Source organism: Scyliorhinus canicula, unplaced genomic scaffold (genome assembly GCF_902713615.1).
Source record: "Scyliorhinus canicula unplaced genomic scaffold, sScyCan1.1, whole genome shotgun sequence".
Taxonomy (NCBI): Eukaryota; Metazoa; Chordata; class Chondrichthyes; order Carcharhiniformes; family Scyliorhinidae; genus Scyliorhinus; species Scyliorhinus canicula.
Genome location: NW_024055820.1, coordinates 1,781,456 through 1,805,460, shown reverse-complemented (window position 1 = coordinate 1,805,460; position 24,005 = coordinate 1,781,456). Strand labels below are relative to the sequence as shown.

Here is a 24,005-nt window from a genome sequence, read left to right as displayed (position 1 = left end):
TTCCTCCCACAGTCCAAAGATGTGCGGGTTAGGTGGATTGGACATGCTAAATTGCCCGTAGTGTCCTCAAAGGTAAGGTAAGGTTAAGGGGGGGGGGGGGTTTGTTGGGTTACGGGTATAGGGTGGATACGTGGGTTTGAGTAGGGTGATCATTGCTCGGCACAACATCGAGGGCCGAAGGGCCTGTTCTGTGCTGTACTGTTCTATGTTCTATGGGCAGGGTAGGTGGATTGGCCACGCTAAATTACCTCTTAATTGGGAAAAATGAATTGGGTACTCTAAATTTTTTTTAAAAGAGCTTGAGATGAACAGTGTGAATACATTGAAGGGGGACTAGATACATACATGAGGGAGAAAGGAATAGAAGGATATGCTGATGGGGGGGACATGTAGAGGGGTGGGTAGAGGTTCATGTGGAGCATAAATATTGACACAGATCAATTGATCCGATTGGCCTGGCCCTGTGCTGCAGACTCAATGCAACAGAGACAAATGTATTTATGTTAGATATACCTGTAGTGTTATTAAAAAACACTATTTACTGTCCAGGATAAAATAAATGTCCTTCAGCAGCTTTTGTGGATCATTTCAGTGGAAATGTGCTCTCCCAGGCTCAGAATCTGCCCACTGGAAGCAAAGTCTGACACCAGCCAGTCCAGCAGAAAGAAACCCTCCAACTCTCCCCCTTCACCAAGTGTCAGAATGAATATGGTTCAGTCCTGGATGTAATTAACAGCAGCAAAAACAGCAGAATCCAGTCCCGGTCGTCACTTATTGACTTGCTGGTGTCTCAGCAGGTGGGATGACTGAGTAAATCCCTCTGTGAATCTTTGTGAACTTTCTGGTGTGTCTGTAGGTGGGATGACTGAATGAATCCCTTCCCACACTCAGAGCAGGTGAATGGCCTCTCCCCGGTGTGAACTTGCTGGTGACTCTGCAGATCGGATGAAAGAGCGAATCCCTTCCCACACTCAGAGCAGGTGAATGGTCTCTCCCTGGTGTGAACGCGTTGGTGTGCTTGCAGGTTGGCTGAACGAGTGAATCCCTTCCCACATTCAGAGCAGGAGAATGGCCTCTCCCCAGTGTGAACTTGCTGGTGATTCTGCAGGTCCGATAACTGAATGAATCCCCTCCCACACTCAGGGCAGGTGAATGTCCTCTCCCTGGTGTGAACCTCCTGGTGTGATGCTAGATGAGATGATTGAATAAAATGTTTCCCACACTCGGAGCAGGTGAATGGCCTCTCCCTGCTGTGAACCCCCTGATGTGATGCTAGGTGAGATGATTGAATAAAATGTTTCCCACACTCGGAGCATGTGAATGGCCTGTCCCTTGTGTGGACTCCCTGGTGTGTCACTAGGTGCGATAATTGAATAAAACGCTTCCCACACTCGGAGCAGGTGAATGGCCTCTCGCTGCTGTGAACCCCCTGATGTGTCACTAGGTGTGAGGATTGAATAAAACACTTCCCACACTCGGAGCAGTTGAACAGTCGCTCCCTCGTGTGGACTCGCTGGTGTATCAGCAGGTGGGATGACTGAGTGAAACCCTTTCCACACTCGGAGCAGGTGAACGGTCGCTCCCCCGTGTGAACTTGTTGGTGATTCAGAAGGTCAGATGAATGATTGAATTGTTTCCCACACTTGGAGCAGGTGAACGGCTTCTCCCCGGTGTGAACTTGCTGGTGTGTCAGCAGGTGGGATGACTGAGTGAATCCCTTCCCACACTCAGAGCAGGTGTACGGCCTCTCCCTCGTGTGAATTTGCTGGTGATTCCACAGGTCAGATGACTGGAGAAATCCCTTCCCACACTCGGAGCAGATGAACGGCCTTTCCACAGTGTGACTGCATTGCTGAATCTTGAGGGCAGATGGGGAGCAGTCTCCTTCCCCATACTTGGAGCAGGCGAATGGTCTCTCCCCAGTGTGAACAGGTTTATGAGTTTCCAGTGCAGACGGGTTACGGCTATCCTTCCCATAGTCCTCAAGTTCCTGTGGTTTCTCCATGGTGCGGGTGTTTTTGTGTCTTTCCAAGTTTGACAATCAGTTAAAGCCTGGTCCCCACACACAGCATGTGTATGGTCTCTTCCCCGCTGGAAATGGTGTGATATTTCTGCAGCCAGTATAATTGGTTAAAGCCCTTTCCACAGTCAGTGCACTGGGCACTCTCACTCAGATCTGTGTTTCTTGGTGCCTTTCCAGTCATACTAATGTGATGGCCAAAACAGACATTTTCCCTTTCGTGATTCAAAGACTGATGGCATTCAGGTTCTGGTAATTCGAGTGGCTCTGTTAAGTCTTGATGCATTTTGAGATTTCTGGCTGCAAGTCCTCCCCTTCTGACATCCTGTAAAAGGAGTTTACAAAAGTCTTCACTAAGTTCAGGACAGAAATTCAGAACAGACAATGCTAGTTTCTGTATAATATTCCTCTCCCATTCCCCTGAATTGGTTTATCTCCACCCCACACATTCTTCCCACATTCTCACTATGATTTAATAATTAGTACTTCATTACTTAACTATAAATACTCTATCTAATATGTACCATATTACAAAACTGGATATAGCTGTGTCCTACATTGATTTACTATCTCCTCAGGGCAGCATGGTGGTGTAGTGGTTAGCACTGCTGCCCCGGGTCGGGTTTGCACGTTCTCCCTGTATCTGCGTGGTTTTTGCCCCCACAGCCCAAAAAGATGTACAGGTTAGATGAATTGGCCACGCTAAATTGTCCTTTAATTGGGAAATAAAAGAATTGGGTGCTCTAAATTTAAAGAAAATACTGTCCCCTTAAATGTCAGCCATCTCTGTGGATGCCAGCCCTTTTGAACATTGGGAAAGAGGCCATCCTTTTAGCCAGACAAAATAAATGTGTCAAGCTGAGGGAGAGAGACCTGGGCCAATCTTCCCAGAGTCTGCACCCTCCCTGGATTCAGTTCCTTTCCCTTCGGTCCCTGCAAGTCAACAATTTAACTCCAGAATGAGTAAATGGAAAGGGGGAGGAAAGACAGTATTTCACTCACAGATTTGGAGTCAGGAGGAGGTTTACTCTTCTGTGAAGCTCAATCTGAATGCACCTAAAGCCGTGCTCTGATTGGCTGGAGGAACAAAGTTCTTCCGGTCCCTTGACAATTGCCTTTAGTCGATGACCTGCACGAAGACAATGGGAAAGCGGAAGTTACATCAATCCGAAGACACTTTGACCCCTTATCACACTTAACTGTTGATCAAGAGAAAGCACATGCGCACAACATCTTCCGGTTGAACATGCGCATTTCGGGACGCACGTCCGCGCGATGAATGGAGCGGTTTCCCAGGCGCGGAGGCTTGTGGGAGCTGGAGCGGCCATTAATCGTTGGGAGCCCAGTCTCTGAACTCCTGGCACTGTATGACCGGTGGTCATGAGAGGGCGCATTGAACCCACCCGGACAGAAAATACAAGTGGGTCGTCATTGGAATTAATTATAACACCGTTTAGCAATATCATTTGTTAAATTCACGTTTTAAGATTTAGACACCAGAGTGACACATTATGGAGGTAAATAGCGGAGTGTGAAACAGAATCCGAGAGCCAGCAGCATTGGGGAGGAGAACTGGGCAATTTAATTTAATTTATTATTGTCACATGTATTGGTATACAGTGAAAAGTATTGTTTCTTGCATGCTATACAGACAACGCATAGCATACATAGGAAAGGAAGGAGAGACTACATAATGTAATGTCATAGCTAGGGTGTGGAGAAAAGATCAACTTAATATGAGGTAGTTCCTTTCAAAAGTCTGATAGCAGTAGGGAAGAAGCTGTTCTTGAGTCGGGTAGTACATGACCTCAAACTTTTGTATCTTTTTCCTTTTAAAAAAAAAATATATTTTTCTTCCAATTAAGGGCAATTTAGCATAGCCAATCCACCGACCTTGCACATTGGATTGTGGGGGTGAAACCCACACAGACACGGGGAGAATGTGCACACTCCCCACAGACAGAGACCCAGGGCTGGGATCGAACTCGGGTCCTCAGTGCCGTAGGCAGCAGTGCTAACCACTGCGCCATTGTGCCACCCTTTGTATCTTTTTCCTGACGGTGCACCCACCCGGGTGCGTGGGGTCCTTAATTATGCTGGCTGCCTTTTTGAGGCAGCGGGAATTGTAGACAGACTCAGTGGATAAGAGGCTGGTTTGCATGATGGATTGGGCTACATTCACAACCTTTTGTAGTTTCCTGCGGTCTTGGGCAGAGCAGAAACGATACCAAGCTGTGATACAACCAGAAAGAATGCTTTCTATGGTGCATCTGTAAAAGTTGGTGAGAGACACAACTGACATGCCAAATTTCCTTAGTCTTCTCAGGAAGTCGAGTCGTTGGTGGGCTTTCTTAATGGGCATGGGGGGGATGAGGACAGGTTGTTGGTAATCTGGTTGGTAAATCTGAAGTTCTCGACCCGTTCTAAATCATTCCATTGATGTAGACAGGGGCATGTTCTCCACTACGCTTCCTGAAGTCGATGACAATCTCCTTTGTTTTGTTAACACTGAGGGAGAGATTATTGAGCGAGAGAAAGTTGTGTGATAACCAGAGTATCAATTTAAAATTTCTATCCTGTCCTGGCAGTGATGGTTTTGATTGATGTGTTTACAAGGGATTGGAATGGAAGGATTTTCAGTTGGAAATATCTCCATTCATTAGGACATAACTAGCATCAGCGATTCAAAGTCAAGATAGGAATCCTTGCTCCCTGTTCCAAAAGGTTTCAAACATCAATGCCCCGGCTGATGAAGGCAAGCATACCATATGCCTTCTTAATCACCTTGGCCACCTGCGTTTCCACTTTTAGGCAACTGTGGACTTGCACACCACGATCCCTCTGTATGTTAATGTTCCTAAGGGTTCTGCCATTTACAGCATACAGGAAGTAAAGCAAATGTACAGGTGTAGAAAATCTAGACTGTTGGTCAGCTACCAGCGTTATATTGGGACAGCAAGAACTTTGAAGTTCACTGTGAGCGAGTGTCAGGATGAACTGGCCACAAGACAGGGAACTGCAGAGAGCAGATTTCAGAAAAGTTGAGAAATTTCAGTAAGTCCCAGAAACAAATGAATGGAACAAAGTAGAGTTCCAGGAAGACTATCAAAATAAAAGAAAAAAAATGGGAATTTGAACAAAGTCCTGTTCAGGGAAATTCAAATCAAAGGCAGAGAAAGGATTTGAAATAAACAGACTACTGCAGGATCTAATTTTAAAGTCGGCTCGAGGAGAATATCCGAGGTGATCAAAAGGTTGCTGACAACTTACTACAGCCTGTGAGACAGTTGTGCCCTGGGGGTGAGGCTGGGTACTTCAGAGACTGTTTGGAAGCTTAAGTGCACATTGTCACCTAGGACAGAGGAATGCAGAAATTAGAGTTGAAATCCTGGAGTTGGATCCTTGGTGAAGACATCCGAGACAAAGCATTGTGTGGCTGAAGACGCCAAAGCATTTTCTTCGAGAGCGAAGATTGGAAACCCTTGTGTAGAAGACAGTTTCTGTGAGAAACTCAGTGTGACAAACATCTGGGAAGTTGATGAGAAATCCATAGACGTTGTATTGGATGGTCTCTGTCACTTGGTTTGAGAATGTGGGGTGTCTGACCACATTTCACCCATTGGTTTGCATAGACTGTGTACATACTGAGCACATTAAAGTATGAGATAAGGTTTGTAACTTGTGTACACTGGATACACGACAGGCCCGACAGTTCAATCAGCTCCACTCTCAGCTCAGGAGAGCTCAGCAGCTCCACACACTATCCACAGGAGAGATCTCCTGGTCCAGCGGGACCAAGATTTGTGTTTTAACTGACACCACAAAAAAAATCAGTTACTCATCTGATTGCTGTGGAAACTTACTCTGCTTTAACAGGCTGTAATGAAACAGCAACAACTTGTATTTATACAACATGATTAATGTAATAAAACATCCCAATGTGTTTCAGGGGAGATTCATAAAGAAAAACATTGTCACTGAGTCACATTGGGCGATATTTGAACAGATGGACACACGGATGATTGGAGAGGCAGGTTTTAACAACAATCTTTAATCAGGAGAGAGACACGGAGCTTCTGGGGAGTGAATTTCAGAGTTTCATACCAAGGTCCTGCCACGAATGGTGGAGTTATTAAAATCAGAGATGTGAAGAGGCCAGAATGAGAAGAGTACAGACATCTCAGAGAGGGTGCGATTAGAGATTACAGAGATAAGGAGGGACAAGGCCAGGGAGGAATTTGAAACAAGGATGTGAATTTTTAAATTGAGGCATTACCAGACCAGGAGCAAAGTCAGTTAGCATAGGGCTGTTGGTGAACAGTTGGTGTCAGGCAGCGGAGGTTTGGATGATCTCACATTTCCGTGTGGGGGTGGGGTGAATGGGAGAGGCTGGTCAGGAATGTATTGGAATCATCAAGTCTAAAGGTAACAGCGGCATGGATGAGGGTTTCAGTATCAGGTGAGCTGGGGTGTGGGGGGGGGGGCGGGGGACAGGTGACATTATGGAGATTTAAATATCTGGTATTAGTGATAGTGTGGATATGTGGTCAGAAACTCGTCTTGGGGTCAAATCTGACACGGCGATTGTGGAGACTGTGGTTCAGCCTCAGACAGTTTCCAGGGAGAGGGATGGACTCGGGAGTTAGGAAAAGGGAATTTGTGGTGGTGACTGAAGACAATGGCTTCGGTCTTCCCAATATTTAATTGGAAGAATTTTCTGCTCGTCCAGTACTGGATGTGGGATTAACAGTTTGATAATTGAGTAACAGTGGAGGAATGGAGAGGGATGGTGGTGAGGTAGAGCTGGGTGTTGTCCGTGTCCATGTGAAAACTAACACGGTGCTTTTGGGTGATGTCACCTCGGGGCAGCTTGTAGATGGGAAATAGGAGGGGCCGAGGACAGATCCTTGGGGGACACAGTCCAAGAATTTTGGATAGGCAGGTTGGAGATAGGGTGCTAGTTTGCAAAGATGGTCAGATGAACACCTTTTTTTTTAAAAAAAGGATGATTGATGAAAGTGAATTTAAGAGAGAATCATTAAGGATATCAGTCACATGGAGAAGTTGGATGGTCAGCATTTTTTTGAGGAGAGGGTCAAGGGAGCAGAAGGTGGGTCTCATGGACAAGATGAGCTGAGAGGGAAGGAGATAGAGAAACTGGAGAAAGATGTGAGTTCAGGACTCAGACTTTGAGGAAATGTAGAAATGGTTTGGCCTGGTGGGTTAGTGGGAGGGAGGGAAGCAGCCGAGGCAGCTCATCAGACTGTCTCAATCTTAGTGACAAAGAAACTCCATGAGCACCTGTTGTTGGAGGTGAGGATGGAGGAGACAGGGGAGAGGGAGAACACTTCAAAAAGAACTAACTTATGTTAGAGAGTCAACACACTGTGTTTAGCACAAAACTGATTTATTTGACTATTATCTCCAATATTAGTGAAGATATATGGGCTGGAGTTTATTAACATCAGCAGAAACAGACCCCAATAAACATGGTTCAGTGTGGATATGATTAACCACAAAATCCAATCACTGTAGTCCATTGTGAACTCACTGGTGTTTGCACAGGGTGGATGAGGTAGTAAATCTCTTCCCACACTCTGGGCAGGCGAATGGTCTCTCCCCAGTGTGAACGCGTTGGTGTCGCAGCAGTGTGGATGACTGAGTGAATCCTCTCCCACATTTGGAGCAGGTGAATGGCCTCTCCCCAGTGTGAATTCTCTGGTGTGCAGTGAGTTGTTCTGCTCCCCTGAACCCTGTCTCGCAGTGAGAGCATCTGAACGGTCTCTCGTCAGTGTGAACGCGTTGATGGCGGATCAGTTCCCCAGACCTTTTATAGCACTTTTCACAGTCTGGACATTTAAATGGTCTCTCTGTGGTGTGAACACGTTGATGATACATCAGTTCCCGGGGACTTTTATAGCACTTTAGACAGTCTGGGCATTTAAACGGTCTCTCATCAGTGTGAACACTCTGGTGTTTCAGCAGGGTGGATAAATCAGTGAATCTGTTCCCACACTCTGAGCAGGGGAATGGTCTCTCCCCAGTGTGAACTCGCTGGTGCGTCAGCAGTGCAGATGACTGAGTAAATTGCTTCCCACACTCTGAGCAGGTGAACGGTCTTTCCCCAGTGTGAATACGTAGGTGTACAGTCAGTTCTTCTGATCGCCTGAACCCAGATCCACAGTGAGAGCACTTGAACGGTCTCTCATCAGTGTGAACAAGTTGATGACGCATTAGGTCCAGGGAACTTTTATAGCACTGCTCACAGTCTGGGCATTTAAAAGGTCTCTCCTCAGTGTGAATTCGCTGGTGTTTCAGCAGGTTGGATGACTGAGCGAATCCCTTCCCTCACTTGGAGCAGGTGAATGGCCTCTCCCCAGTGTGAACTCGCTGGTGCGTCAGCAGCCCTGATGTGCGAGTAAATCCCTTCCCACACTCGGGGCAGATGAATGGTTTGTCCCCACTATGAACTCGCTGGTGTCTCAGCAGCTGGGAGGATTGGGTGAATCCCCTCCCACACTGTGGACAGGTGAATGTTCTCTCCACACTGTGAACCCACTGGTGTTGCAGCAGGTTGGATGATCGAGCGAATCCCTTCCCACACTCAAAACAGGTGAACATCCTCTCCCCAGTGTGACTGCGACGATGAGATTCCAACTCAGATGGGGATTTAAATCCCTCCTCACAGTCTCCACATTTCCAGGGTTTCTCCTCACTGTGATTGTTGCCGTTTTCTTCCATGTTAAAAATTCATCGATATTCAGTTTACAACTAAGTGGGGAACTCTGTCCGATTATAAGACCATAAGACCATAAGACATAGGAGTGGAAGTAAGGCCATTCGGCCCATCGAGTCCACTCCGCCATTCAATCATGGCTGATGGGCATTTCAACTCCACCTCCCAGCATTCTCCCCATAGCCCTTAATTCCTCGCGACATCAATAATTTATCTATCTCTGCCTTGAAGCCATTTAGCGTCCCGGCCTCCACTGCACTCTGCGGCAATGAATTCCACAGGCCCACCACTCTCTGGCTGAAGAAATGTCTCCGCATTTCTGTTTTGAATTTACCCCCTCTAATTCTAAGGCTGTGCCCACGGGTCCTCGACTCCTCGCCTAACGGAAACAGTTTCTTTGCGTCCATCCTTTCTAAGCCATGTATTATCTTGTAAGTTTCTATTAGATCTCCCCTTAACCTTCTGAACTCCAATGAATACAATCCCAGGAACGCCAGCCGTTCCTCATATGCTAGACCCGCCATTCCAGGGATCATCCGTGTGAATCTCCGCTGGACACGCTCCAGTGCCAGTATGTCCTTCCTGAGATGTGGGGCCCAAAACTGGACACAGTACTCCAAATGGGGCCTAACCAGAGCCTTATAAAGGCTCAGTAGCACATCGCTGCTTTTATATTCCAACCCTCTTGAGATAAATGACAACATAGCATTCGCTTTCTTAATCACGGATTCAACCTGCATGTTTACCTTTAGGGAATCCTCGACTAGCACTCCCAGATCCCTTTGTACTTTGGCATTATGAATTTTCTCACCGTTTAGAAAGTAGTCTATGCTTGGATTCTTTTTTCCAAAGTGCAAGACCTCACATTTTCTCACGTTGAAATGCATCAGCCATTTCCTGCACCACTCTCCCAAACTGTCTAGATCCTTCTGCAGCCTCCCCACTTCCTCAGCACTACCTGCCTGACCACCTAACTTCGTATCATCAGCAAACTTCGCTAGAATGCCCCCAGTCCCTTCATCCAGATCATTAATATATATGGTGAACAGCTGCGGCCCCAACACTGAACCCTGTGGGACACCGCTGGTCACCGGCTGCCATTCCGAAAAAGAACCTTTTATCCCAACTCTCTGCCTTCTGTCAGACAGCCAATCCTCAACCCATGCCAGTAGCTCACCTCGAACACCATGGGCCCTCACCTTACTCAGCAGCCTCCTGTGTGGCACCTTATCAAAGGCCTTTTGGAAACCAGATAGACCACATCCACTGGGTTTCCCTGGTCTAACCTACTTGTCACCTCCTCAAAGAATTCTAACAGGTTCGTCAGGCACGACCTCCCCTTACTAAATCCATGTTGACTTGTTCTAATCCGACCCTGCTCTTCCAAGAAATTAGAAATCTCATCCTTAACGATCGATTCTAGAATTTTACCAACAACCGAGGTTAGGCTAATTGGCCTATAATTTTCCATCTTTTGTCTTGATCCTTTCTTGAACAAGGGGGTTACAACAGCGATCTTCCAATCGTCCGGGACTTTCCCTGACTCCAGTGATTTTTGAAAGATCTCAACCAACGCTTCCGCTATTTCTTCAGCCACCTCCCTCAGAACTCTAGGATGTAGCCCATCGGGGCCAGGAGATTTGTCAATTTTAAGACCTTTTAGCTTTTTTAGCACCATCTCTTTTGTAATGGCAACCATACTCAACTCAGCCCCCTGACCCTTTATAATTTTTGGGATATTACTAACGTCTTCCACTGTGAAGACAGACGCAAAGTACTTATTAAGTTCTCCAGCCATTTCCTCACCTCCCATCACTAGCCTTCCAGAATCAGTTTGAATTGGCCCAATGTCTACTTTGGCCTGACGTTTGTTTCTTATGTATTGAAAGAAACTTTTACTATCATTTCTTATATTACTGGCTAGCCTGCCTTCATATTTGATCCTCTCCTTCCTTATTTGTCTCTTTGTTAACCTCTGTTTGTTTTTGTAGCCTTCCCAATCTTCTGATTTCCCGGTGCTTTTGGCCACTTTATAGGATCTCTCTTTTTCTTTGATACATTTCCTGACCTCCTTTGTCAGCCATGGCTGTCTAATCCCTCCCTGGATAATCTTTCTTTTCTTGGGGATGAACCTCTGTACAGTGTCCTCAATTATGCATACAAACTCCTGCCATTTTTGCTCTACTGTCTTCCCTGCTAGGGTCTGCTTCCAGTTGATTTTCACCAGTTCCTCTCTCATGCCCTCGTAATTACCTTTATTTAACTGTAACACCATTACATCCGATTTTGCCTTCTCTCTTTCAAACTGCAGACTGAACTCAACCATATTATGATCGCTGCTTCCTAAGTGTTCCCTTACTTTAAGATCTTTAATAAAGTCTGGTTCATTACATAGCACTAGGTCCAGAATAGCCTGCTCCCTTGTGGGCTCCATGACAAGCTGTTCCAAAAAGCCATCTTGTAAGCATTCCATGAATTCCTTTTCTTTGGATCCACTGGCTACATTATTTACCCAATCCACCTGCATATTGAAGTCCCCCATGATCACTGTGACCTTGCCTTTCTGACATGCCTTTTCTATTTCCCGGTACATGTTGCGCCCCTGGTCCTGACCACTGTTAGGCGGTCTGTACATAACTCCCATTATGGTTTTTTTGCCTTTGTGGTTCCTCAATTCTACCCACACAGACTCCACATCATCCGACCCTATGTCGTTTAGTGCCATAGATTTAATTTTGTTCTTAACTAACAAGGCAACCCCACCCCCTCGGCCCACCTCCCTGTCTTTTCGATAGGTTGTATATCCTTGGATGTTTAACTGCCAGTCCTGAACCCCCTGCAGCCATGTCTCTGTGATGCCTACCACATCATAATCATTCACGATGATCTGTGCCATTAGTTCATCTACTTTGTTACAAATGCTACGAGCATTCAGGTAAAGTGCAGGTAATGTTAACTTTCTTATCAGTACAGATATTGGAAGTCCTAAGATGTCCAAAGTTATCCTTCCTTTTTGTTGCATTCCTAGTCTGCCTCAAGCTTAAATCCACCTGCCTACATGTTATCCTCCTGCGTATCTTGCCATTTAACTCCCTGCTCCCTGTCGCTTTCACTTTCCCTTCCCCCCAACTCAGAAGTTTAAAGTCCTACTGACCACCCTATTTATCCTCTTCGCTAGAACACTGGTTCCAGATCGGTTCAGGTGGAGACCGTCCCAACGGTACAGATCCCCCCGGTTCCAAAACTGATGCCAATGTCCCATGAAGTGGAATCCCTCTTTCCCACACCAATCCCTTAGCCACGTGTTTACTTCCCTAATTTTCCTATCCCTATGCCAATTGGCACGTGGCTCGGGCAGTAATCCAGAGATTATGACCCTTGAGGACCTGTACTTCAATTTTCTTCCTAGTGCTTGATAGTCCCCGAACAGGTCCTCCACCCTAGCTTTACCTATGTTGTTAGTCCCAACGTGGACCACAACAACTGGATCCTCCCCCTCCCGCTCCAGTATCCTTTCAAGCCGGTCAGAGATGTCCCGCACCCTGGCACCGGGCAGGCAACACACCATGCGAGACTCCCGATCCGGCTTGCATAGGATACTATCTGTCCCCCTAATTATAGAATCCCCTATAACAACTACTTGTCTTTTTACTCCCCCCTCTTGAATGGCCTTCTGCACCATGGTACCGTGGTCAGTTGGCTCATCCTGTCCAGAGCCCCTTTCCTCATCCATACAGGGAGCAAGAGTCTCATACCTGTTGGACAAGGTCAAGGGCTGAGGCTCCTGCACTCCTGAACTCAGGTTCCCTCTGCCTGCCTCACTTACAGTCACACTCTGATGTCCCTGATCAGTTACTGAATGTGAATTACTTAATCTCCCAGGTGTGACTGCCTCCTGAAACAAAGTGTCCAGGTAACTCTCCCCCTCCCGGATGTGCCGCAGTGTTTGAAGCTCAGACTCCAGATCATCAATTCTGAGCCGGAGATCTTCCAGCAACCAACACTTGCTGCAGATGTGGTCATTGCCATTCACAAGGGGAACAGCCAGCTCCCACATCATACAGCTACAGCACATCACCTGCCCAGCCATCTCTGATTAGTTAATTAACATAATAGTTAATTAATTATGACGTGGTTTGCTTTGTGTTTGTTGATTGCAAATCCTCCCCTTCGCATGCCCTGTGAAATTGATTTAAAACAGAAAACAGGGAGTGAGAGAGAACCCACAAAATACAAAGGCAGGTTCTGAAATTGAGCTGAATGGATCTGGTCATTTGTGGGGCCGGCACCAAGCAAAAATGACCATGAAAGCTACTGGATTGTTGTAGAAAAACAACTGGTTCATCAATGTCTTTCAGGGAAGGGAACTTGCCACCGCTGTGAACCGAGACAAGACTCTGACGTCAGTAACAGCATAATAGGAGAAGTAGAACATTCGGCCCATCGAGCCTGCTCCACCATTCAGCACAATCATGGCTGATCTTAATCTTCAACTCCACTTTCCCATCAGCTCCCCAGATCCTTCTGACTTCCCAAGAGACCAAAATAATAATAATCTTTACTATTGTCACAAGTAGGTTTACATTAACACTGCAATGAAGTGAAAAGTCCCTAGTCGCCACATTCCGGTGCATGTTGGAGAATTCTCAGGGAGAATGTTCCCCAAACGGAACTTATTTGGGACTTGTGGGAGGACACACACGGAGACACAGGGAGAACAAGCGGGAATCGGACGTGGGACCATGGCGCTGTGAAGCAACAGTGCTAACTACTGTGCCACCATGCCGTCCTCAATTCCCTCCATCTCAGCCTTAAATATATTCAATGGTGGAGCATCCACAACACTACGGGGTAGAGAATTCTGTGATAAGAGAAGCAGAAAGGGGAAGTGAGAGATACAGAGCGAGAATGGGAGCAGTGGGACAGGAAAAGGTGTGGGAGACACAGAGTGATGGAGAGGTATTTTATAAACCTACAACTGAACTACAATTTCCCAAACACTCAAACTCCACTTTCTAGATGGACCAGGTGATCTTCGTGACTTGCTTGACATCTGGTCTTGGATTTCCTCTATTTGAATATGGGGCAGAGCGAGATCTTGGTCTTCAGTCCCCAGTCCAAATTCGTTAGCCACTGACTCCAGCCCTCTCCCTGGGAATTGTCTGAGGCTAAAGTAAACTATTTACTAATTCCCAAATCGAGATTCTGAGCAGACATTCACATCACCAACAGGATCGCCTATTCCCACTATAGCGAGATTGACCCAACTCCAGCCTGGTTTCATGGGCGGATCCTATTGCCCCCAATAAAGATGGCGGCCGTGCACGCGCTCTGCTGTCCAGTGCCCCCCAAAAAGGTGGCTCCAACTTCGTCTATTGTGCAAGATGGCGGCTGCAAAATCGGTCCGAACACAGGACCTCGAGCTTTTCATTTGTGGTATGAGGCCTTCATCCGGTTTTATTAAAGCTTCCCTTCCTGCACCGGGTGTTTATGACACCTCCCCTCTCGCCCACCGCTTCCATTTAACCTCACTTACCTGCTATCTCCAATCAGTTTCTGCTCTTCCTGCAGCTCCGACACCAACACGTCCGACCACTGCCAACACCCGCACTGCGCATGCTCCAGCAAAAGCGGATGATCGCCTGTGGTGAATATAGGGTATATTCACCCTCTCAATGCATGCTGGGTAGTCACATCACCATTACGACGCGATATTGTTGAATACAAATTCATTATACGTGCTCCGATTATAATTTGAACCATAGAAGTAAAAATCTGAAGTCCGCATTATGAATGGTGGGGGATCTGCTCCATAAAATACAGAGGAGAGGGCTGGCGTAGTTATTGTGGTAGATGTTGTTTCCAGCAACATAGGTAGAATACAACAAGAGGTTTACCTCGGGAGCATGAGCAATTTAGATTTGAATTACATAGCGAACAAAAAAGTAATACCCTCCAGATTACTATTTGCTTTGAGTAAATGGGGTCAAAATGTCGAATGCGTTATTCGTGTGGGAGAAATGACTTTTGATTCAAAAGGCACAAATGAAATGAAATGAAATGAAAATCGCTTATTGTCACGAGTAGGCTTCAAATGAAGTTACTGTGAAAAGCCCGGAGTCAGGAGTGGGGAAAGAGAGAGTTGTATCATTGGGTTAACCTTCAATTGAACCAGATTGGGACTGGAACCCGGGTGAATCACATTAGGGCTGGCGAAAGAGAGATTTCGCCAAACCGGTTGGCGATGCAACAGGGTTGAGGTGAGGGGAAAGACTGAAATCAGATATGTACAAATATAATGCTGCAACAGAGGGTCAGAGTAGGGAAACAGGATAGAAAGAGATTTAAATGCTCTCTATCTGAATATACCAGCATTTGTAATAAGATAGATGAAGTGATGGCAGAGATATAAATAAATGTGAATGGTATCGCAAAGTTGCTCAGGTTGGAAACTGAATATTCTGGGGTAGTTGACAGAGGATAGGACGAGATTAAAGGGTGTGGTTAGTTCTGTTGATCACATTTGAGATCAACACAGTGGTGAGAAATTATCTTGGCTCAGAAGATGAAAATGTGGAATTAGCTTGTCTGGAGATAAGCAAAATAAGTGTAGTAAGTCACAGTTGTATTTAGTAGTTTAAATGTCACTTAACAGTAGCAGCCTGTTCGCTTTATAACAGCTGTAGAAATAATAGGGACTTGTGAGAAAGGGAATTGTAGATATTTATAACCAAGAAATGAATTGGATAATGTGAAATGGCAGGGGTAGGATTCAGGATGGCTGCATGGCGTATACCCAGGACAGTTTAAGTGAAAGGGGGTGGAATGATAGCACAGTGGTTAGCACTGCTGCTTCACAGCGCCAGGATCCCAGGTTCAATTCCCGGCTTGGGTCATTGTCTGTGCGGAGTCTACACATTCTCCCCGTGTCTGCGTGGATTTCTTCCGGGCGCTCCGGCTTCCTCCCGCAAGTCCCAAAGATGTGCTTGTTAGGTGAATTCTCCCTCAGCGTACCCGAACTGGCACCGGAGTGTGGCGACTAGGGGATTTTCAAAGGAACTTCATTTCAGTGTTAATGTAAGCCTACTGGTGACACTAATAAAGTTCTTTTTTTAAAATTCATTCAAGGGATGTGCATTAACAGGCTAGGCCAACATTTATTGCTCATCCCTCCTTGACCTCAAGAAGGTGGTGGTGAGCTTCCTTCTTGAACGGCTGAAGTACCCGAGGTATTGGCACACACACACTGCTCTTAGGGAGGGTGTTTCAGAATTATCACCTAGTGACAGTGAAGGAATGGAAATATATTTCCAAGTTAGGATGGTGAGTGATTTGGAGGTGAACTTCCAGGTGATGGTTTTTTCATATATCTGTTGTCATGGATGATAGTGGTTGGGGGTTTGAAAGGTGTTGTGTAAGGAGCTTTAGTAAGTTTCACCAGTGCATATTGTAGATGTTACACACTATTGCCACTGTTTGTTAGCAGTGGAAGGAGTGAATATTGTGGATGGGGTGCCAATCAAGTGGGCTGCTTTGTCCTGGATGGTGTCAAGCTTCTTGCGTGTTGTTGGGAGCTCCACTCAGTCAAATGCAGAATATTCCATCACACTTATGGGCAGCACGATGGTTAGCACTGTTCAGAGGTGGTAATGCCATTGAATGTCAAGGGGCATTGGTTAGATTCTCTCTTTTTGGAAATGGCCATTGCCTGGCACTTGACTGGCTTGAATGTTACTTGCCACTTATTAACCCAAGTCTGAATATTGTCCAGGTCTTGTTGCATTTGGAAATAAACAGCTCGAGTATCTGAGGAGTTGTGAATGGCACTGAAAATTGTGCAGTGATCCCCAAGATAAATAAGTTTATTCAAAGATAATGGTTTACTCAACAACTTAGACATTGACCTTCCCAACATCATGCAGGTGACCAATCTGTAGAAGCCTCACCCTCTCAGGCTCCTTCTCTGACAGCAATTTCTGTGGAACGTGGCCTCGGTAGTCTTTAGCACTTGGCTAACAAGACCTTTGGAGCCTCTATTTTTATCCTACAAAGTGACCATTATCTCACCATAAGACATAGAAGGAGAATTAGGCAACTCAGCCCATCAAGTCTGCTCCACCATTCAAGCATATCTGATATTTTTCTCATCACCATTCTCCTGCCTTCTCCTCATAACCATTGATCCCCTTGTTAATCAAGAATCGATCTACCTCTGTCTTAAACACACTCTGTGATTTGGCCTCTGTAGCCTTCTGTGGTATAGAGTTCCAGATTCACCACCCTCTGGCTGAAGAATTTCTGTTTTAAAGGATGGTCCCTTTAGTCTGAGATTGTGTCCACTGGTTCTAGTTTTTCCTACAAGTGGAAACATCCTCTCCACGTCCATTCTACCCAAGCCTCGCAGTATCCTGTAAGATTCAGTAAGATCCCCCTCATTCTTCTAAACTCCAATGAGTACAGACCCAGAGTCCTCAACCGTTCCTCATACAACAAGCTCTTCATTCCAGGGATCATTCTTGTGAACCTCCTCTGGACCCTTTCCAAGGCCAACACATCCTTCCTTAGATACGGGGCCCAAAACTGCTCATAGTACTCCAAATGGGGTCTGATCAGAGCCATATACAGCCTCAGAAGTACATCCTTGGTCTTGTATTCTAGCCTCTCAATATGAATACATTGCATTTGCCTTCCTAACTGCCGACTGAACCTGCACGTCAACCTTAAGAGAATCGTGAATAAGGACTCCCAAGTCCCTTTGTGCTTCTGATTTCGTAAGCATTTCCCCATTTGGAAAATAGTCTATGCCGCCATTCCTCCTTCCAAAGTGCATAACCTCACACTTTTCCACATTGTATTCCATCTGCCACTTTTTTACTCACTCTCCTAGCCTGTCCAAATCCTTCTGCAGCCCCCCTCAATACAACTTGTCTCCCTACAGATCTTTGTATTATCTGCAAACTTAGCAACAGTGCCTCCAGTTCTTTCTTCCAGATCATTAAGGTATATTGTGAAAATTTGTGGTCGTAGCACAGACGCCCGAGGCAAACCACTGGCCACTGGCTGCCATCATGAAAAATATCCCTTTATCAGCCTTCTGCCAGTCAGCCAATCCTCTATCCATGCCAAGATCTTACCATTAACACCATAGGCTCATAACTAGTTTAACAGTCTCCTATGTGGCACCTTGTCAAAGGCAAGAGCTGGGCTTGTTGTAACATGAAAATTGGTCAATTTGATCATTAGATTAATTTATTATTGGATGGTAATTACTTTTATCACCATCTTCATTATCTTTGATAGGAATACAATTGAACTGTTTCATACTATCCCTTTATCTGATTCTGTACAATCCCTTATTCATACAGTTTCAAATGGTGAGACGAATCAGAGTTGGAAGGTCTCTCTTGCAGGTACATTTATCCTCATTGCACATTCTTTACATACACACCAATTAGGCTTTTACATTTTTATATCAAATAAAACTGAGCCTTTCACTATAACTACTGATTAAGTAATTGTAACTCAATGAAGGCTCACTTCTTACTCAAGCATTACAGACTGGTAGTTCATTCAAACAGTAATCGACAAAAGAGTTGAAGCTTTTCAACTTCCATTCATCAGGACATTCGCAAGAATAGAAAACTTAAATGGAACAACAATTTAAACTTCATGAGAAGAGACTGTTGATTTGTTGGTAAGTGGACTCTGATTGGTAGAGGCGTTGCCGCGGAGAGGCATTGCCGCGGAGAGGCGTTGCCATGGAGAGTGTCCCAGTTAACTGATGAGTCATGCTTTGTTGAAATTCAAACCAGGCAGGTTGACTCTGGTTGAATCAGGGCATTTCCCTGTGGAATGAACCATGTAAAATGTCACGTTGCCATAGTCCCAGATGACCATAGAGCTGACTGGTGGTGATTTAACCTGAGGATCACTATCAGGCGAGGGGCAAGATTGAGAAGGAGGGGCCTTCCTGAATAACCTCAGCTGGTATGGGGATTGAACCCACGCTGCTGGCCTTGCTCCACGTCCCAAACCCGCAGTCCAGCCAATTGAGCACATCTGTCACTATTTTGTTCAGTTCAAGCATATGTGTATCCAGCTTCTTCTGTCTGATCAGGGCTCTGTGTATTTACAGATGTAGCTTCTGGAACACAGGAGTGCACCACGCTGAAAGCCCGAATGATAATCTTAAATTGGGTGCCAGTGTAATTCTTACAACATTCAGGATTGCTTAACAAATATTCTCCAATTGCAGATCACATCTAATGTAGCACAGTGGGTTTTGCAGCATTCAGCAAAGCCGAATCAAGGTTCATTATGAATAATAATCTAATAATCTTTATGATTGTCACAAATAGGCTTATATTTCTAAATTCATTTTTATGGGATGTGGGCATTGCTGGTTGGGTCAGCATTTATTGCCCATCCCTAGTTGCCCTTGAGAAAGTGGTAATGAGTTGCTTTCTTGAACCGCTGCCGTCCTTCAGGTAGGTACACCCACTGTGCTGTGAGGGAGGGAATTCCAGCATTTTGCCCCAGCGACAGTGAAGGAGCGGAGATATATTTCCAAGTTAGGCTGGTGAGTAACTTGGAGGGGAACCTCCAGGTGACAGGGTTTCCAGGTATCTGCTGCTCCTGTCCTTCTAGATGGTAGTGGTTGTGGGTTTGGAAGGTGCTGCCTAAGGAACCTTGGTGAGTTACTGCAGTGCATCTTGTCGAGGTACACAAGGTTGCTACTTTTTGTCGGTGGTGCAGGGGTTGAATGTTTTAGGAAGGGGGGAGCAATCAAGCAAGCTGCTTTGTCCTGGATGGTGTTGAGCTTATTGAGTGCTGTTGGCGCTGCACTCATCCAAGCAAGTGGAGATTATTCCATTCCACTCCTTACTTGTGCCTTGTAGATAGTAGACAGCCTTTGAGGGGTCGGGAGGTGATTTACTCGCCGTAGGATTTCTAGCCTTTGACCTGCCCTGGTCGCCACAGTATTAATGTGGCTGCTCCAGTTCAATTTCTGTTTCACGCTGCAATGTAGTTACTGTGAAAACTTAATTATCACCTTCATCATCAGTGGCTTTATGTAGTTTAATAAAGAAGAGTTACTAAATGAAACAGCTGAAAGAAATTGGAGATAAAATGGCTTCCTTGACATTGTTACTTATAACAGTGAATACAATATGAACAAGATTAATTTTAAAACTAAAAATGACTCCCCAGGCCTCCCTACATTTTCCCACATTGCAACAGTGACTCCACTTCAAAAGTGCTCCATGGGCTGCAAAATGCTTTGGGAAGTCCTGCAGTCGTGAGACGTGTCATAGAAATGCATTTCTTTTCAATTGCCCACAAATTTGCATATGGTATATTTAGTCATTAATAAAGATTCATGTTTTAATTTTATGAAATAACCATGCCTTTGATACCATGTTGACTACTCTGAAAATCTAAACACACTTTCTCCTGAATTATTTGTTTGGAAACACAGTGAGGTTTTGTGATTTGGAATCCGCTGCCTGCATTGAGAGACTGTTTTCCAAAAGAAAGGAAATGAAAATTGCAGGGAAAAGGGATTAACTGGGTAGCTCTTTCAAACAGGCAGCATGATCAGGATGGGCAGTATGGCCACCTCCTAACCTCGTTGTTTTGTCTGCCTCTCAAGTGAGTGGTAATGACCTGGAATACACGCCCCATGAGTGAGGGAGAAACAGAGATGATGGAATAATTTAGAAAGGATAGTTGTGGGAAATACACTTACCGGGATGGAACAGGGAAATGGGACTCACTGGATTGTTCTCGAGGAACCAGCAGGAATGTGATGGACTGAATGAGTGGAAATGTGCACTCCCAGGCTCAAAAGAGCATCAGCCCACTGGAAGCAAAGTCATGAAATCAGCCAGTCCAGCAGAAACTCTCTAATCTTCCCTCTTCAGAAAGAACATGGTTCAGTCGTGAATGTGATTAACAGCAGAATCCAGCCACTGGAATCACTTATGAACTCTCCGGTGTCTCAGCAGGTTGGATAACTGAGTGAATCCCTTCCCACACACTGAGCAAGTGAATGGCTTCTCCCCAGTGTGAACAAGTTGATGTCTCTGTAGGGCAGATGGATCGCTGAACCCCTTCCTACATTCGGGGCAGGTGAATGGCCTCTCCCCGGTGTGAATGCGTTGGTGAACAACCAGGTTGCAAGACTGACTGAATCCCTTCCCACATGCAGAGCAGGTGAATGGCTTCTCCCCGGTGTGAACTCGCTGGTGTGTCTGCAGGTGTGATGAATTCCTGAATCCCTTCCCACAGTCAGAGCAGGTGAATGGCCTCTCCCCAGTGTGAACTCGCTGGTGTGTCAGCAGGTGTGATGAATCCCTGAATCCCTTCCCACACTGAGAGCAGGTGAACGGCCTCTCCTTGGTATGCACATGCTGATGTTTCCGCAGGGTGGATGAATCACTGAATCCCTTTACACAGACAGAGCAGGTAAATGGTCTCTCTCCAGTGTGAATGCGTCGATGGGTTTCAAGAGCAGACGGGAACAGAAATCCCTTCCCACAGTCCCTACATTTCCACAGTTTCTCCATCATGTGGGGGTCCTTGTGTCTCTCCAGGTTTGACAATCAGTTGTAGCATTGCCCACACATGGAACATGTGTATGATTTCTCCTCGCTGTGAATGGTGTGATGTTTCTTCAGGCTGTGTAACTGGTTGAAGCTCTTTCCACAGTCAGTTCACTGGAACACTCTCGCTCGAGCGTGAATGTGTTTCGGTGCTTTTCCAGTCACTGGTGATTAAAATGTTTGAGACAGAAACAGTTCACACTCTCGATTCAAAGTCTGATGATATTCAGCTCTCAATGAATTGATTGGCTGTGTCAGATCGCGGCATGACATTTGTTTTTAAATTTGTGTCTGAAAATCCTTCCCTTCTGATATCCTGTAAAAATAGTTTTTTCAAAAGTCATCACTGTAAATCCAGGATAGACATTCAGAACAGATAATTTTAATTTCTATGGAAAATTCTTTCCTCTCTTGTTCCCCAAAAGTTGTAAATCACCGTCTCACACACTCTCTGTTCATTCTCACTCTGCTGTGCCTGATATACACACTTCCAATTCTCAAGGTGCCATTTATCTAGATCCATGCTCACTACTTCCTTTTCAGCACACAGGGATCTGAAAATCTTCATCCAAGTAGTTGGTCTAAATTTATAATTGCATTTTAGTGGGCTCAAGAATGTGTGAGATATTACTTCATTAGATACACAGAGGTGGTTTGATGAAGACATTTATTTTGGCAGTGAGTCATCATTATATGGAACTCACCGTCTCCAAGGGTGGCGGAAGAGGAATGATCAAAAATTCCAAAATGGATATTTAAGGAACTAAACCTACAGAGGAATGGGGATAGAGAGGGGGAATGGGACTGATTAGATTCTCTGCACAGAGTCAGCGTGGACTCGAGATGCTGAACAGACTCCTTCTCTACTGTAATGACTGACTGGAAATATGTAACGTTGCTTCAGTACAATCTTACAGAATAGAAATAATTATAAATGAACTTTAATGCACAGCCATAAATAATATATTTAATATGTACCATACAAGATCTAGATATATTAATGCTGCTACAATCTCCGTAGGGATCAATAACCTGAAAATAAACACATTTCCAGAGAACCCCAACTGTCCAACGATTTGCAGGTTTGGTGGATTGGCCATGTGGAAATTGCCTCTTGGTGTGTAAAGATGTGCATGTTAGGTGGATTGGTCATGTTACAATTAGCCCTTGGTGTCCAAGGATATGCAGGTTAACTGAGGTGACGGGGATAATGCCTCAGTAGGGTACTCTTTCAGTGCGTCGGTGCAGACTCGATAGGTTTAATGGCCTCCATCTCCACTGTTGGACTTCCACGGATTAAATTGCAGGATAAGGTTTCACTTTTTAAAAAATTCAAACAAATAATAAACTTTATCAATGTCACAAGTAGGCTTACATTAACACTGCAATGAAGTTACTGTGAAAATCTTCCCAGTCACCACACTCCGGCATCTGTTTGGGTACAGTGGGAGAATTCAGGATGTCCAATTCAGCAAACAAGCACGTTTTTGGGACTTGTGGGAGGAAACCGGAGCACCCGGAGGAAACCTATGCAGATACGGGGAGATAGTGCAGACTCTGCACAGACCGTGACCCAATTCGGGAATTGAATCCGGATCTCTGGCGTTGTGAAGCAGCAGTGCTAACCACTGTTACCGTGCTGCCCACGTAAATCAACATAAATGAATTATGTATTGACAAATAATATTTAAACACAAGGGGATCAGGGCTTATGGGGAGAGGCCAGGAGAATGGGAATGAGAAACTTATCAGCCATGATTGAATGACGGAGCAGACTTGATGGACCGAATGGCCTAATTCTGCTCCTATATCTCATGGTCTTATGAATGGACAGGATAAATTTGACTTTAAATATCTCAGACAATAAAAACAGGTTCCACAAAATAACAGCATTTTCCCCCTCAGCAGATTTGTCTCCAATTCCAGTTCCAGAGTCCCACAATTCTCTCTCTTTCCCAGAGGGAGAATGAAAGTATTTTACTCACAGATGTTGAACAGAGGATGACGTTTTAGCCTGTGTGTGAAGCTAAAAACCAATGCTCGCTTTGACCGGAAACCTTCTCTCCAGGTGTTGGGGGAATTGAGGGAAACAAAGGGTAGGAGTGGGGCTCCGTTGTCGCGCGCCTGTGCACGTCACCGCGGAGTAGAGTGATTGCTACTGGACAATTCGGGCAGGGTCCTTTGTGACGTCAATACTCCTCAGAGGGGCGTTCCCAACACACCGTGATCCATTGGTTCCAGAAGCAGAATACTGCGGATTGGACAGCAGCTCAACGCTCGTCTGGAGGTCAAAGTGTCTCCCACCCCCACGTGAGCTCGGGATTTGCTTCCCCATTGTCTTCATGCGAGTGAACCAATGGGAGGAGCTGGATGAACGGAAACACTCTGAACACCCAGCCAATCAGAACGCGGGCTTTGTGCCAATGGCTGCAGCTTCCTGGATTGTGTGAATCTGGGGCTTGTGAAGCTGCGAATTACAGCCCAGCAAAGCTGCTGCTCCATCACTGAATGAAGATTGGCATTCACACAGATTAAAACCTCCTCCCGTGCGTAAAATTTGTGAGTGAAAGTTTCTCTTCCCCCATTTTTATTTATTTTTAAATTCTAAAGGAAGTAAATCCAGGGAGTGTGCAGACTCCAGAAA

The 24,005-nt window shown here is 45.5% G+C and overlaps 1 protein-coding gene across 2 annotated transcripts; it reads right to left on the bottom strand.

Moving 5' to 3' along the window:
• Positions 1-205: 205 nt before the first annotated feature.
• Positions 206-23,538, bottom strand: LOC119961110 (gastrula zinc finger protein XlCGF26.1-like). Of its 2 annotated transcripts, XM_038788580.1 has the most exons (4): positions 23,347-23,538; positions 14,293-14,398; positions 3,023-3,149; positions 206-2,345 (listed from the first exon to the last, which is right to left on the bottom strand). In XM_038788580.1, exon 4 carries the CDS (start codon positions 2,003-2,005, stop codon positions 791-793), a length of 1,215 nt encoding a protein of 404 aa, XP_038644508.1. In that variant the 5' UTR covers positions 2,006-2,345; positions 3,023-3,149; positions 14,293-14,398; positions 23,347-23,538; the 3' UTR covers positions 206-790. The 2 variants fall into 2 exon arrangements, 1 of the variants encoding a protein (XP_038644508.1); XR_005459594.1 differs by lacking the exons at positions 206-2,345; positions 3,023-3,149; positions 14,293-14,398 and adding an exon at positions 21,146-21,677.
• Between the last annotated feature and the right edge of the window lie 467 nt (positions 23,539-24,005).

What these genes read in the sequence shown, in the direction of transcription:
- LOC119961110 (XM_038788580.1), bottom strand. Translation starts at nt 2,005, where the DNA reads ATGGAGAAACCACAGGAACTTGAGGACTATGGGAAGGATAGCCGTAAC.